The 12,510-nt window shown below is 40.7% G+C and overlaps 1 protein-coding gene across 1 annotated transcript in view; it reads left to right on the plus strand.

The window, feature by feature from the left end:
• LOC140733193 (inactive tyrosine-protein kinase 7-like) overlaps nt 1–12,510 on the plus strand; it is a 195,742-nt gene that overhangs the window by 104,799 nt on the left and 78,433 nt on the right. Inside the window, exon 4 of the mRNA XM_073056190.1 lies at nt 3,481–3,668. Coding sequence (XP_072912291.1) covers nt 3,481–3,668 — 188 coding nt within the window. The remainder of the gene's footprint in view (nt 1–3,480; nt 3,669–12,510) is intronic.

Below are 12,510 nucleotides of genomic sequence, written 5' to 3' on the forward strand. Positions count from 1 at the left end.
CTCTCTCACTCTCTCACTCTCTCACTCTCTCACTCTCTCACTCACTCACTCACTCACACTCTCACTCACTCTCTCTGTCTCTCTCTCTCTCGTTTATTATATATATAACAAAGAACAACACACCCAAAAATGAGTTTTGTGAAAACCACTGGAAGCAGTTATCAGTAGCAAGATTGTCTGGTCCAATTTTGCAACTAATTTGCTACACTCTTTCCCCCCCCCCCCCTCCCCTGGCCTCCTTTTTGACTTGCCTACTATGTGGGATCTAGTCAAAAGTCTTGATTAAAATTCCCTGTTTCTTGTTATCAGACTACTCTCATCAGAGCGAAACAAAAATGAGATCTTGCTGTTAGAGATTTGTATGTGTGTAAATTGGTTGTGTATAGTTAAAGATGAGTTTATTGTTGTCTGCAGATGTACATATATGCACAAGTGCAGTGAAAAAGTTATTGACAGAAGCACCATAGATGCAGCTTTGACAAGAAAAATATAAATTATGCAGTGTTTACAAAAATTAACGTAATTGGAACAAAATACAGGTGTCTCCTGCTTTACGAATGTTCGCTTTACACCACTTTGCTTTTACAAAAGACCTACATTAGTAACCTGTTTTCGCATTACAATGAGGATTTTCGCTTTTACGAAAATTTTTCCCATATAAATTAATGGTTCTTCACTTTACGCCATTTCGGCTTAAAAAAAGTTTCATAGGAACGCTCTGCCTTTGTGGGGGGGCGGGGGGGGGGGTGGAGAGACACCTGTAGTCATCATTGGAACAAAATGGTCTTGGACTAGAAGGGAGCGTGAGTTGGATCTTCGGTAGCATTCACATCCTGGACAGGAGGAAAAGCCAGTGAAGAAAATATAAAATCTAAAACCTAAATTTTGACAATTATAAAATACAAGTAATATATTTAAGCATTAGAAGAGATGCAATGAATAGTAGTTAACTTTGCTAAGTGTGCGAGTTTGTAGCGACATTGCACTTTATTCCAAGTCAGAAATGTTTTATTGTATAAAATAGGAAAGGGTGATTGAAAGTGGATGGTTGTAGTAGGCATGGAGGTTGAATTTTTTGATGGGATTGCATTTCACAGTGGACTAAGTAAAATTTCAGATGTTCAGTTGAATTGGAGCAGTAAAACCATTATCAAAATGTAAAGTTTGCCAGCTGTAAAACTACATGGAAAAATCAAGTGTAGAAAACTGAAATAGACTAAATTAAATGTAAGGCAAAGTGATACAAGTTCAAGCTCGTAAAGCTAAATTTAGGATAATAGCCAAATAGTTCCTTGTGTGAGTGATTAACACGTAGAAAACACCTCTATGTAAAATAATACCCTGTCATTATTGGGGAAGTAAAAACAGTTCAGGTGCTTTGTTGAATAACTATGATTCTGCAGAGGAATCAAAATAATAACGGGTTTAGGTGCGGTAAATGGGAAGGGGTCATTGGATCATATGAAGCAGCATTTCAGATTCCAAGTTGTCAAGCACAATAACAGTTAAGCCCTCTGTGCCCATGCCAACTTAATACTTATCCATTTTAATCGCATTTACCAGCTCTTGGTGTATGACCTTTATATGCCTTCGTGATTTAAGTACATATCTAGATACTAAAATATAACAAGAGCACCTGCCTTCAATGCTTCTTTAAATGTAACAAGAGTACTAGTCACCACCACCCCATTGGGTATTGCCTCCAGATTCTAATCATCCACCATGACAATGTTCTTCCTCAGCTCCTCTCTAAGCCTCACAGAAAAATACAGTACCAGGAATAGGTTCTTCAGCCCACAATATCTGCATCAAACACAATAGCAAATTAAGCTAATTCCCTTCTGCTTGCATGTGATCCATTTTGCTCTATTTCCTGCATATTTGTGTGCCTATTTTTGCCTCTTGTATGTTACTATCATGTCTACTTTCACAATGTCTCCAGCAGCCCGCGCACTCCTTTGAACATTCTCCCTTTTGCCTTAAATGCACGTTCTCTACTGCTTGACATTTGCTACTCTGGATAAAAAGATTCTGACTGTGTACCCTATCTATGCCTCTCGTAATCTGTAAGTTTCTATACGATCTAAATTCAGTCATGGACACTCCAGAGAAAACAATCCAAGTTTGTCCAACCTCCCCTTATAACTCATGCCTGCTAATCCAGGCAGCATCCTGGTAAACCTTTTCAACACCCTTTCCAAAGCCCTGATATCATTCCTATAATGGAGTGATCAAAATTAGAAACAATACTCCCAAGTGTAGCACAAGCAGAATTTTATAAAGCTGCAGTAGGACTTCCTGATTCTCAATGCGACCAAGCATGCCATGCACCTTCTTTACCACCCTGTCTACTTGTGAGGCCGCTTGCAGGGAGCTATGTTATTGGGCCCCACGATTCTCCTGTATATCAATATTGTCAAGTTCTTCCATTAACTGGATACTTTCCCCTTGCATTAGAGCACCAAAGCCTATGCCTTCTAGCTTTAGTTAGTCCTGCTATAGGGAAAAGCTTTTAACAATCTACCCTATCAATCCCTTTCATAATTTAGTCTATTTTTATCAGGTACCCCCCCATTAGCATCCTCTACTCTAAGAAAAGCAAGCTCTTGTGTTCTTCCCCTCTCGCCTCTGCCCTATAATGTGGTGACCATTCTCAAAAACACCAACAGTTTGGGGCATTGTGGGACCTTGTCATGGACCTTGGAGAAATCCACGTAATTGCATTTTCTTCAATTGGATGTTAGTTCTATAGTGTGGACCACAGCCAGCATGATGGGTGTGGAGTGTATTTTGGAAGTTCACTAAAAAGTGGCTCAGCATTCAAAGGTTAACAGAATCTCCAGGGTTATTGGGAAGAGCAGGAGAAGGGGATTTACTGGATTGTTTTACCACAAGTTATTGCAAACTTTGGGCCAAATGGCCCGCATCTGTGCTATAATGCTTCAATTTTATAATAAGTATTTACTGTGACCACAGATTGTTAGTAATTCTTAAACCCCAGAATAATCTTAGTTTGCAGTGACAGTAGGGAATGTAATGGTATCACCAGCTCTTAATATCAAGTATCCAGCTTCCTCAATAAGCTCCAGTTGATTTATCTTTACTTACTTACACACACACACACACACACACACACACACACACACACACACACACACACACACACACACACACACACACACACACACACACACACACACACACACACACACACACACACACACACACACACACACACACACACACACACACACACACACACACACACACACACACACACACACACACAAATTTCCTTAGTGTGTCTCTTAAATGCATTTATTTTCTGTTACCAAATTGTTACCTTGATTATTTTTATTAAGCTGACTAAAATAGTTTTGAAACGTGTTGTAACTTGAATTATTTTTGTGCTATTCTATTTCAAATCCTGTGTTTCATGGGTTTCTTTGTCCTCCCCCCCCCCCCCCCCGAAACTTTTAGTCCCAGTTGGCAGTGGTTCAGAGATGGAATCCACTTAACGGATATGAACCATTATACATTTAACACCAAAGAGCACAGTTTGACCATACCAAGTGCCAGCCCTGATGATAATGGTGTCTATTACTGCTGTGCAAAGAATGCAGTTGGAAATGTTTGCAGCAATGATAACTTCACTCTAATGATAATTGGTAAGTGGTGAACATTAATTCTGCTGGTCCAGCTAACTGCTGAGAATCAATTTTAGTTTAAGAATTCTTTGTTGATGTACTCTATATGTACTCTAACTGATTTGAGTAATGATATAAATGCATGCAGAAAATACCATTGATAATTGGATATAAATGCAGAATTATGAATTGAATAAGACAATTCTCCTTGTGGGTTGACTTGCAGAAGCCAATCAGATAGTAAGATGATTACAGAAACTACTAGATTGCCATAAAGAAGTGATTTACTCTTATCTTTAATAAGAAGATGGCTGTTGTCATCATCATCATCTCATATGGCCAATATATAACTCTGTGTGGTTGACTCATGTCTTCTGAAATGTTCTAGCATGATACTGATTTGGATGCGATTCACCACTGTCTTATCAAGGGCAAAAAGAGATTGCTAATTAATCCCATCCATGCCAGCATTGACCAGATCATGTCAGCAGAAGATAAGATATTTTTAAATAGTTCATTTAATTAAATGCATCAAAATTAATCTATCAATTAAGCAAGTATTTGAAAACTGGAACTATGAATTCCATTGAGCTGCTCAACTGTTTGTTTTGCATTTTGGCCCAAGGTTCCTGACTGTAAAAGAAGTTTCTTCAGATTAATTTCATGTGAACTACTCCACAAAATTCAGATGTTGTTTGAGAACCCAAGTACCTGTTTAATAGCATTATGACTGAGTTATCTGCTCCCTTCTAAAACTGCACTCTTGATCAAGCTTAATAACTTGACTCATTGGGAGTTGCTTGACTCTGTTTTCAGCTTTATCAAGATCACTGGAAAGACTATTTCATGCTTCAGGACGTCTGTTCTGAAAACTTTTTTCCTGTGTGGAATCACTTCCTGATGCTTGGCCTTTGGAGAGAAGTGCACAGTTGGCTCCATATGGGGATGGCATTTCAATCCTATTTTTTAAAAAAAGTTTTGTTTGCACAATGAGATTTCTGAAAATCTAATGTTTTGTGATCAGCTTTCCCCAATGACAGTTTGTTTTTCTCTTCGAAGCTTTTCAAAGCGGAATTCAAATGCTTGAACTATGTTGGATGGGATTGGAACGTATTTTAGAGTTTCTTTGTCTAGTCCTCTAGGTTTATCAGATTAGCCAAGCACTGCACTATCAAGCCATTTGTAAGCATTTTCTTTCTTTTGCTGCACCACTAGAAATGTTTAAATGAGAAATTACATGGATTCCTCTTTCTCCACTTGCCTCCATTAATCTTTTAGTCATTTTTGTTGATCATTTGGCTCGCTATTCCCTTGTGTCCTTTTACATTTTAATGTACCTTGGAACCCTTTTTCTACTGTGCAGATTCATCACAGTAGCTGTAGTTAGACACTTTAATTAAAAAAAAGGCAATTGAGGGATAAAATTGAGAAGTACCTTTTGTTTCATCTTTATTTCAATAACCTGTAACTTCCTGTTTCTGTGTCACTGAGCTGAAGTCAAAACACTTTTGTGTATGTCTGTGGGCACACAACAGATGGACTATTGCCTAGATATTGTATGTTCAAACTATCCTTGGGGCAAATTCATAGTTACAGAGCATGGAAACAGGCTCTTCGGTCCAAAGTTTATGCCTACGAACATGCCTTATTGACCTGGTCCTATTTACCTGTGTCTGCCCATTTCCCTCTTTACCTTTACTAACCACGAACTTGCTGAATAGCGTTTGGATGTTGTAATTGTACTTCTACCATTTCTTCTGATGACTCACTCCATTTAGCCACCACCCTCTGCGTGGAGAAACTAGTTTTTAAATCTTCTCACCTCAGCCTTGTGCTCTCTGGTTTTAGGTTCACCTATCCTTTTGGGGGGGGGGGGGGACCACTTTGTGACCATCCATCTTGTCTATGTGCTTATGATTTTATTTCCATAGGTCACTCCTTCATTCAGTCTCCTTTACTCCAGGGAAAACTGTCCCAGCTTATCCAGTCTCTTCTCATAATTCAAGCCCTCTAGTACCAGCCACAGCACTGAATCTCTCTTTTGCTCTCTTAGCATAATTGTATTCACTCAACAGTACAAGGCAGTACTTCACATGTGGTCTTGTAATGTGTTGTACAAGTGTAACATCACATCCCAACTTTTGTACTCAGTACCCCATTTGATGAAGGCAAGCATGCTATGTGCCATATTGACCACTTTGTCTACCTGTGTCATGACTTTAAGGAAATATATGCTTTTACTCCTATGTCTCTCTATTCAAAAACACTTCCCAGGGCTCTGTTATTCACTGTGTATATTCTGCCCTAGTTTAGTTTCCCAAAATGTATTATTTCTCCCTTGTCTGAATTTGCTTTTGTTTGCCATTTTTTGCACAGTTTGCTATGGGTTTGGATCCTGTAAGTGAGGACAACCCTTTTCACTTCCTCCACACCACCAATCTGCATGTCATTTGCAAACTCACTACCCGTGGTTCAGTGATTCAATTTCATAACGGAGAATGTATATAATCTGAAATCCTTGCTCTTTGCAGAGTGGGAGAAACCCCAATGAATGAATGACAGAAAATATTAGAACCCAAAAGCACTCCCCTCACGTGCACAAGCAGGACCAAAAGCATCAACCTTCCCCCACTTATTTCAGCAAGCATCAGCCCCTCCACCACCCACCATGCAATAGTAAGCTCCCAGAGACCATGATCTAAAGTCCATCAAAATCTACTGTCCATCCTATCACTTCATCTCAATAGGCTCTGTCACTAAGAAGGGTGAGAGAGGTATTTCTGCTTCCTCAGCAAGAGGGAAGGCCAACATCTTGCTGTTTGGCTGTGACAGTCTGCAGTGTCACTGATTTGAGTTCCTCTGACTTGAGAATCAACAAATGCTCTCACACCACCGAGAGAGGCTGCTCGAGTGCAGAGGCTCCAACAGCTGCTGTTTTAATCTCCTGCGATGCTTCTGGTCGTCCTTGGGGCCAGCACCCTGAAGGTGCATGTCACGAGTGCCTAGCCACTCCTGGAGGTCCCAAAACACAGGCTGCTTGGTGAACTCTGAAGAGCGAGTACATACCATTCATGAAGGATGCTGTTTGAGCACAGCTGTAGATCACAGACTCTAACAGAACCCCAGCCACCTTGGAAAGGGAACAAAGATACACAAGAATAGGACATTTAAACTGTTTCACAGATGAACTGGAAGAAGTTGCCCATGTCCGCAAAAAAACCTCTGACGCCATATTCAACTCCTTATGTCATCTTATTCTCATCCATTTTGTTAACATAGATAAGCAACAATGGACCCAGCACCAATCCTTAGAGCACACTACTGATCAGTCCTTTGATCTGAAAGGCAATCCCCTAGTAGCGCCCTTTGCCTCCTCTCTCACCAAGCTAACTTTACATCCAGCTGGCCAGCTCACTCTGAATCCCATGTGATCTCACCTTCTGAGGTACCATGAGGTACTTAGTCAAAAAGTCTTGTGAAGTCCATGTAAACAATGTCTACTGCCCTGCCCTCATTAATCCTTTGGTCAGCTATTCAAAAGAATAATTCCTGCAACATAATTTTCCGACTGCTGACTTTCCTTCGTGTTTGTGTTATATTTATAGCCATTAGATGATCGACTTCTCCTAAGTTGTTTACTTGCATCAGCCTTTTAAAGTTAAGATCTTGATCCAAGTCACTGCACAGCCTTTTTAAATGATCCCAGCTTATTCGCCTTGATGTGATTTTATCACTTGTTTCTATTGTAATTTTTTTCAGCCCATTGAGTTTATGCTGGTTCTCAGAGCATGCCCATCAATTCCATTTCTCCAATTACCTCCCTGCAGCCTTTTTTTTCCCAGGGTGTCTGTTCACTTCCCAGTGATTCTCTGATCACCTATCCAAGTAGTGGCAGATTATAGTAGCCAGTTAGCCTATCAGGACAGCGAGGTAGTGTAATGGTTAGTGTAACGCTATGATAGTGCCAACAACTTGGTTCGTTTCCTGCTGCTGTCTGTAAGGAGTTTGTATCTTCTTGTGATTGCTTGGGTTTCCTCTGGGTGTTCGGCTTTCCTCCTACATTCTAAAGATAGATGAGACAACCTTAATTAGTAAGTCAGCATGCGATATTGTCTCTGGAAGCATGGCAACATTTGTGGTCTGCCCCCAGTACAACCTCAGACTGTTGGCTGTTGACACAAACAGTGCATTTCACTGTATGTTTTGATGACAAATAAAGGTAATCTCATCTAATCTACCAGAGCAACTTTAGGATATGGGTCTATACTTCAGCACCTGCAGACATGGAGAATGTGCAGGCTCTGCACAGATGAGGTTGGGTCTGAATTCAAATATCTGGAACTGTGAGGTAGCAGCACTTGTAAATCTTAATCATTGTCCATTATTCAATATAGAGACCAGAAGTTCACACAATACTTGGTTTGGTCTCAAAGATTATTTTCAAAGTGTAAGAATTTTTTGACCTCCAATTATAGTCCTGTGGAAGTAAGTGTAATTTACTTTGGATTTAGTTTCTTACAGCCTTACTCAATGTTGCTAATAAATATAAGTGAGTTTATATTGTATATTGCTGGTTCGTTTGCAAGTGTCTTATGCAAGCTTATTGCATCTTCGATCGTCTTTACACATAAATATATTGAAATTCATTTACCAATAGGATAACTTTTCTGAGAATTATTGATGTTTTTTTCTTTGGTGCTCTTTCTGTTAGATTAGTTGTTGATGATCCTCAGTCAAATTAGATCCACACATGGGATAGAGCTCCACAATTAACTGTAATAGATTTGTATGCAATTTAACATTAGTCAGTGCCATGCTTCTTATCTCTTATCAATAGCTATCTATTAATGCTGACTTTAAAAAAAAATGCATCCTATTGAGATTCTATTCTATTTAGTTTGACACTCAATGATTTATTAGATAGAGGCACAAGAGACTGCAGATGCTAAAAAATAAACTGCTAGAATAACTCAGTTGGTTAAGTAGCATCTATGGAGGCCAAAGTATGGTGGACATTTTGGGTTGAAACTCTGACTCACTATTGAGTGTTGAAGGAATTTAACCAGTACATAGGAAAGATTGAGGCAGGATCTCGTAGGTGATAGGTGGAATCAGGTAAGACAGGGTTGATGAGCAGATGGAAGAAGATAGAGATGAGGATTGAAAAGGTAAGCCAAAGGGGAAGAAACCCAGGGAGATGGGTATGTGGATGGAAAACAAAAGAATCCAGGTGGGGGAGGGTGATGATTCTAGGTAACAGTTGCTGGTGGGGATGGAAATGATAGCAAATACCCTACATGGACTGGTGGGGGTGGTAAAGAACATGGGGAGTGGGTGATCTGACCTTGGAAAATTCAGTGTTATGATCGAGCCATAAGATACCCAGATGGTTTGAGGTTTTGTTCTTCTGGTTTGTGTTTGGCCTCACTGTGATAGGATGATCGCCAAGGGCAGTTAGGTCAGTGTGGGAAGGGGAGTTGAAATGAGTTGCAATGAGAATACAGACAAGAATGCAAGTGCTCTGCAAACAATTGCTTCATCAATCCTGTGCTTGGTTTTGCCAATGCAGAGGAGATCACACTGCAAGCATCAAATGCAATAGAGCATATTGGAGAGATTTATGTGAATCACTGCCTCACTTGGGAGAGCCACATAGGTCCCTGGCTGGCGGTTAAGTGCATCGTGTTGTACAAGCATTGAAATTGCAGGAGGTGCAGTGAAAGATGCCGGGCACTGGGACAGGGTGGGTGGGGAGGGATGAGTGGACCAGGAAATCACTGAGAGGGTGGACCGTGCATTAGGAGAGAGAGAGAGATGGTGCTGAAGAGCAGTGGCGTTTAGTATGCAGCCTCCAAGTGAGTTATCAAATACAGTTGATTCCTAAATTGGGGCCAATTGGAACCACTGCATTTGGCCCAATTAAGTGGCTGCACCAATTAGCCAGTTTCATGGAAATAATTAAAAAGCCATAAAGACAAACCAAATAACAAACTTTGTATTTGAATGAAATACAGAATGGATTGCAACAATACTAATACTACTGCTGAACTATAAAACTTTATATCAGTTCCTAATAGTTAACAACAAAGGAAGTCATTCAGTGTACACAATGAACAAAATCAGCGCAGGCACATAGTGCAGATAATGGACTGCCTTCATGCAATGCTGTCGATGATTGCCAATATCTTCCAATTCTTCACAGTTCCTAATTTGTTGAAGTAGTGAAATTATTTCATTTTCACTCCCAGCCGTTTCTGGCATCTCGAAGTCTTAAAGCTTTAAAGCAGTGTGCAAAACAGTTGTGAATTGTCTTCTTGCTTATTTCTCACCAATTGTCAGTGACAAAAATCAGTGCTTTTGAACACAAACACATGCAAATGATGCTATTTAAAACCATTCGCTCCAAGCACAGTGCAGTGTCTAGTTGCCATGCAAGTGCATGCGACAGACACTAGTTAGAAACTGTTTGGCAAAAGTCTATTGCCCCAATTAAGTGGGATAGTGTCCCAAATAAATGAAGGGAATCCCAGCTATTTTCTCAATTTTTTTTTGGTTGCCCCAAATGAATGACTGCCCCCCAATTTAACTGATGACCCAATTAACCTGAATCCACTGTACTGCCGTTTTTAACTACCACAGCTGAAATTTACAGCCATAGGGATTTCAGTAAATAATGTTCTTTCAAGTCTTTTAAAAGAACTAGTGATTTTCAGACCCTACAGATTTGAGACCTCAGACCACCCAGGGAACGAGTACAGCAGCTGAAAGCTCGGGGAACCCCTCTTGTGCCTTCGGATGTGTGGAGTCTCCGGGGAAAAAAATAAACACGGTGACCTATGAGTAAGCTTGCAGTACCAAAGGGCCATAGGAGACTGTTGTATATTCTACTTCACAGAGACATGGCTCACTCCCAGATCGCAGGATGCAGTGCTGCAGCCCAAGGGCTTCACATTCAACCATATGAACCGTAAGGCGGCATCAAGTAAAGGCAGAGGTGACAGTGATTGCTTAATGATTAACTTATTGTGATGCACAGAGTACAAGTTCAGTCTCAGTCCTGTGTACTTGACCCAAAGCATGTGGTGGTCAGGTGTCTTCTGTTCTCTCTGCTGTTATGCTGGTAGTGGTGCACATCCACACTTGGCAAATGTCATGCTGGCAGTATAGGAGCTGAGCACTGATCAGCATTCACAAGACAGCACAACCTGATCACTACTGGCACATTCAATAATTCATCTTTTGATCTAAATGATTATGCCATGACTGTCACCAACTTCATCAAGACCTGTATGGATGAGTGTGTGCCTTTGAGAACATGAGTCTTGAGTCTTCTCAAGAGGTTGTGAATGAACAAGGAAATTTGCATTCTGGGGGCTCAGTCTGTGGCATTCAACACCAGCAATCTATAACCTTACAAGAAGTCCAGGTACAGCCCAGAGAGGCCAGCGTGAGAGCGATAAAATAATTCTGAGTGAAGTTAAAGACATAAGTGGATGCATGCATGACATTTGCAGCAGGTTTGCATGCTGTTATTTCCTATAAGGCAAAATCTAACAGCAGAAGTATCATTGATGCTTCACTTTGAGCTCAACGTCTCGTATGCACGCCTTGAAAGGGAAAATAACACTATGCCTGTGCGAATCCCTACTGCATCTGTTGACCTGTGATTTCTTGTCTGAGGCCAATGACAGAGCATTCTTTAAAAGGGTGAACCCTTGAAAGGCATTAGTCCCTGATGTTGTACCTGGCAGGATGCTAGAAATCTGTGCCAACCCACTGGCTGGAGTGTTAAAGAACATTTTCAAACTCTTGCTGCATGTGGAGGTTCCCAACTGCTTCAAAATAGCAGTGTTCCGACTGGTGCCCAAAAAGAACAGGGTGAGCTGTCTTAATGACTTCTGCCTAGTAGCACTCATAAATACTGTAATCTGCCTACAGCCACAACAGGTTTATAGCAGATGCAGTTTCTCACTGGCTCAACATTCTGTTTTGAAGCGTCAAGACAGCAGCAAAACAAATGTCAGGGTACTGTTTATTGATTACAGTTCAGCATTCAACACCATCATCCTTTCAGTACTAATCATCAAGCTTCAAAACTGGCACCTCTGACTGTATTTCCCTTTATTGGGAGTCCACAGAGTGCAATTCGATAATATCATCTGCTCCTTGCTGGCAAATAATGCAAGTGCGTCTCAAGGATGCGTGCTTTATCCAATGCTCTACTTGCTTTACACTCATGACTGTGGCGAGACACAGCTCAAACACTATTTAAAATAGGCAATGACATCTCTGGAGAATCTCTGATGGCAATGTGGTGATGTACAGGAGTGAGAGAGATCAGCTGGTTGAGTGATGTTGCATCAGAAATCTTGCACTCAACAAGACCAAGGAATTAATTGTGGAGTTAGCGAAGAGTGACCAGGAGAACAAACACCAGTCCTTATTCAGGCGTTAACAATAGAAAAGGTAAGCAGCTTCATGTTTCTGGGCATCAGCATCTCAGAGGATCTATCCTGGGCCCAACAACATGAAAGAAGTGCAACTGTACCTTTACTTCATTTGGAGTTTGAGGAGATTTGAAGTTATCAAAGAGTCTTGGAAATGTTATTGATGTATTGTGGATAACATTCTGACTGGTTACATCACCATCTGGTATGGAGCTTTCAATGCACAGGATCACAAGAGGCTGCAGATGGTTGTTGATTCAGCCGGTTCCATCACGGGCACAGCCTCCTCACAATCTTCAAGAGGTGGTGCCTCAAGAAGGTGGCATCCATCATTAAAGACCCCAATCATCCAGGACATGATCTCTTCACTTTATTACCATTAGGGAGCAGGTACAGAAGGTACACATTTGGCAATT

This window comes from Hemitrygon akajei, chromosome 9, assembly GCF_048418815.1.
Source record: "Hemitrygon akajei chromosome 9, sHemAka1.3, whole genome shotgun sequence".
NCBI lineage: Eukaryota > Metazoa > Chordata > Chondrichthyes > Myliobatiformes > Dasyatidae > Hemitrygon > Hemitrygon akajei.